General features: G+C 35.8%; 1 protein-coding gene across 1 annotated transcript in view; it reads right to left on the reverse strand.

The window, feature by feature from the left end:
• Positions 1-398: 398 nt before the first annotated feature.
• Positions 399-3,082, reverse strand: part of csrp1b (cysteine and glycine-rich protein 1b) — a 4,987-nt gene continuing 2,303 nt past the window's right edge. The window contains exons 3-6 of the mRNA XM_056270486.1: positions 1,699-1,867; positions 1,484-1,613; positions 1,005-1,098; positions 399-619 (exon numbers count right to left, since the gene is read on the reverse strand). Coding sequence (XP_056126461.1) covers positions 543-619; positions 1,005-1,098; positions 1,484-1,613; positions 1,699-1,867 — 470 coding nt within the window. The 3' untranslated portion in view covers positions 399-542. The remainder of the gene's footprint in view (positions 620-1,004; positions 1,099-1,483; positions 1,614-1,698; positions 1,868-3,082) is intronic.

The raw sequence follows: 3,082 nt of genomic DNA on the forward strand, positions 1-3,082 counted from the left end.
CAGTCTGTGGTCTGCTGTCTTTGAGGCATCGTCTCATTAGATCGGGCCCGTGACAGGCTCAGAGACATAAACACGCTTTGTTCCTCATCACACTTGGGTTTTTATGTGTGTATGATGTCATGGAGAAAACAAGCGAATCATCCGAGTATTCAATGCTTTCTGTGTCCCGCTTTCTGTTTACAAACATGTTTGGTTAAATTATAATTACATTCATGCATTCTTAGTTATTATATTTTTCAAAAGCATAATGCATTGCATATGGCATAGCCCAGTCAGAGAATTGCTTTAACTATTTATTTTGAATTTATAAAAAAAATAAAACGCATAAATCCAAGTACATGGAAAAACAACCCAGTTTTATTATAGCAAAAAATGTCAGTTGATATACAGTCTTGGATTTCCTTTGAAACCCCGTTTATTGGATTTAGTACATACTGAGCACCGAAATTGGCACTTATGTGTGTATAACATTTATTAGAGGTGTTTGTAGGTGGTTAAGTGACTAGTTTGAGCTCCTGGGTTCACCGATGTCAGGTGTGTTTCTATTGAGCGTGAGCCAGAGCACCAGCTCCCTGTCCAAACCCAAAGCCCTTCGGTCCAAAGTTCTTAGCATAGCACCCTATATAAATATAAATATTATTCAAATAAGTAATGTTATAATGATAATGTTATAAATATTAAGTGTTATATATGTTATAATAAATAATAGACAATGTTATTATAAATATCAACTGTACAGGTGAAACTCGAAAAATTAGAATATCCTGCAAAAGTTATAATTTTGATGATTATGGCTTACAGCTTATGAAAAATTTGAATATTACATGAAATCAATAAAAAAAATGATTTTAAATGCAGAAATGTAAAATCATGCATATGTATATAGTTATATATATACTAAATATATTAGTTTCACCTATTTGAATTACCGAAATACATGAACTTTTGCACGATATTCTAATTTTTCGAGTTTCACCTGTGTATGCATGATGTTTGATACTGACCTTTACAGTAAATCTCTCCATCTTTATCTGCTACAGTGGTGGATTCCAGACTCTTTCCACACTTTGCACATCTGAAGCAGCTCTTATGCCAAGACTAAAGGAGGACACGCATAACAAGTACGATTGGTTTCAGTTGGTAAATTTTTCTCAAATAATTTCTTTTTTGTTTTGTCGTGCTGAGTGGCTGTACTTAAAACATCAAACATGTTCAGATTGACTGTGATTTTGTCCGTTTGCACTGCGGCATTATTTGAGGGCAGGTCAGGACATGGTATTATGTTTGAATTGGATTTTTATTGTAGTCGATAATAAGACTTATTTTAGCAACCGAGCCAAAACAATCAAGACTTTTTTCAAATGAATACATCACATCAAGGAAATCTCCCAGATGAGGTTTCGGTTGACAAGTTTGGTAAGGCATTTGTCCCAGGGCAAAATGACTGTATCTCAGCAAGTCAGATCAAGAAAAACCGACTCACATTTCCTCCTCCAACCACCTTCTCTGCCGCGTACACGGCGTTTCCACAGCGAGGACACACATCCGAACCGCCAAGCTTCTGCGCGAACTTTGACGGGTTGGGGTTGTTGGTCGGATGATGGGATGTTTGACTGTGAGACAAATACACACCAGCTACTTTAATGCACATTGCTAAAGACACAAATAGGGTGCTTTCATTGAAACACTCTTCCTAACCCAGCCGGTTTGATTCCCAGAGCTTCGCCCGTGTCCATGCTGAGAGTTCCCGCTCCTCCACCAAAGCCATACCCTTTTGGGCCGTATTTCTTGCCGTAGCAGGACTTGCAGTAGATCTCGTCCTGATGCACAGCTACTGTTGTACTGTCCAGATTCTTTTTGCACACCACTGCAGTAAACACAGAAGATGCATGGTCAAGACACACATTGCAATAGACTGTTTGTTCTGAGGAGGATAATGTTGCGTTTTTAATAGCAAAATAATCCACAGCGCAGCGGTTACAAAGGTTCCCTGATCTTTAGACATATAAGAGCTCATTGTACTAAGACAGAACTCAAAACATCCTTGTTAGTCCAAAAACAGCTTTTATTTAAACCAAGCTGCCAAACTGACTCGATTGTATGTTTATTTTCAACTGTGTGAATGTCGAGTATGTCAAGTCCAATTTATTTGTGTAGCGCTTTTCATAAAACACATTGTTCCAAAGCAGCTTTACAGAAAAGCATGTTGTTAAAGGGTTAGTTCACCCAAAAATGACCTTGTTTATCTTCAGAACACAGTTTAAGATAGTCCATGTGACATCAGTGGGTTAGTTAGAGTGTTTTGAAGCATCGAAAATACATTTTGGTCCAAAAATAACAAAAACTACGACTTTATTCAGCATTGTATTGTCTTCCGGTTCTGTTGTGGATCCGCGTTGTGACTTGGACTTCCAGGCAGGTGTGTTAAGGCAAGTGGAAAAAATGTATACCAAAATGTATTTAAAATACGTTTATTTCATACTATAAGTATACTACAAATCCATTAACATATTTACTGACATATCGCTTGAGACTTACTGATATTAATATTATAATTACAATTTATTTGAAGTACTTCTTTATTGCAAAATGCACATTTTTTTTATTTAGCCTAAAATGTAGCCTGTTGTAATATCATTATAAGTAAGAATAGTATGATCACTGTATAAATCATTCTTTAAATGCAAGAAATTTAAAGTGTACATCAAGTATACTTGCAATAGTTGCACTTTAGCACAATCAAATATACTGTCTATAAGGGTCCCACTTTATATTAAGTGGCTTTAAGTACTATGTACTTACATTGAAATTAATAATTTGATACAATGGACTTATTGTGTACATACATGTTTTTACATTGTACTTATATTTTTTAAATACCACCATGTAATTACAGCTGTAATTAATTTATGTAATTACATTTGTAATTACACAGTTGACCCTTCCCTTACACCTTAACCCACCCTTAAACCGACCCATACCACACACACCTGACCCTAACCTTACCCGTGTCACACCTCTGTAGCAGCAAAAGTGTTTTACAATACAACATTAACACAATAAGTACATTGTACTTATTTTT

The sequence above is a fragment of the Rhinichthys klamathensis genome, unplaced genomic scaffold, assembly GCF_029890125.1.
Source record: "Rhinichthys klamathensis goyatoka isolate OS25496 unplaced genomic scaffold, OSU_Roscu_1.1 h1tg000303l_1, whole genome shotgun sequence".
Taxonomy (NCBI): domain Eukaryota; kingdom Metazoa; phylum Chordata; class Actinopteri; order Cypriniformes; family Leuciscidae; genus Rhinichthys; species Rhinichthys klamathensis.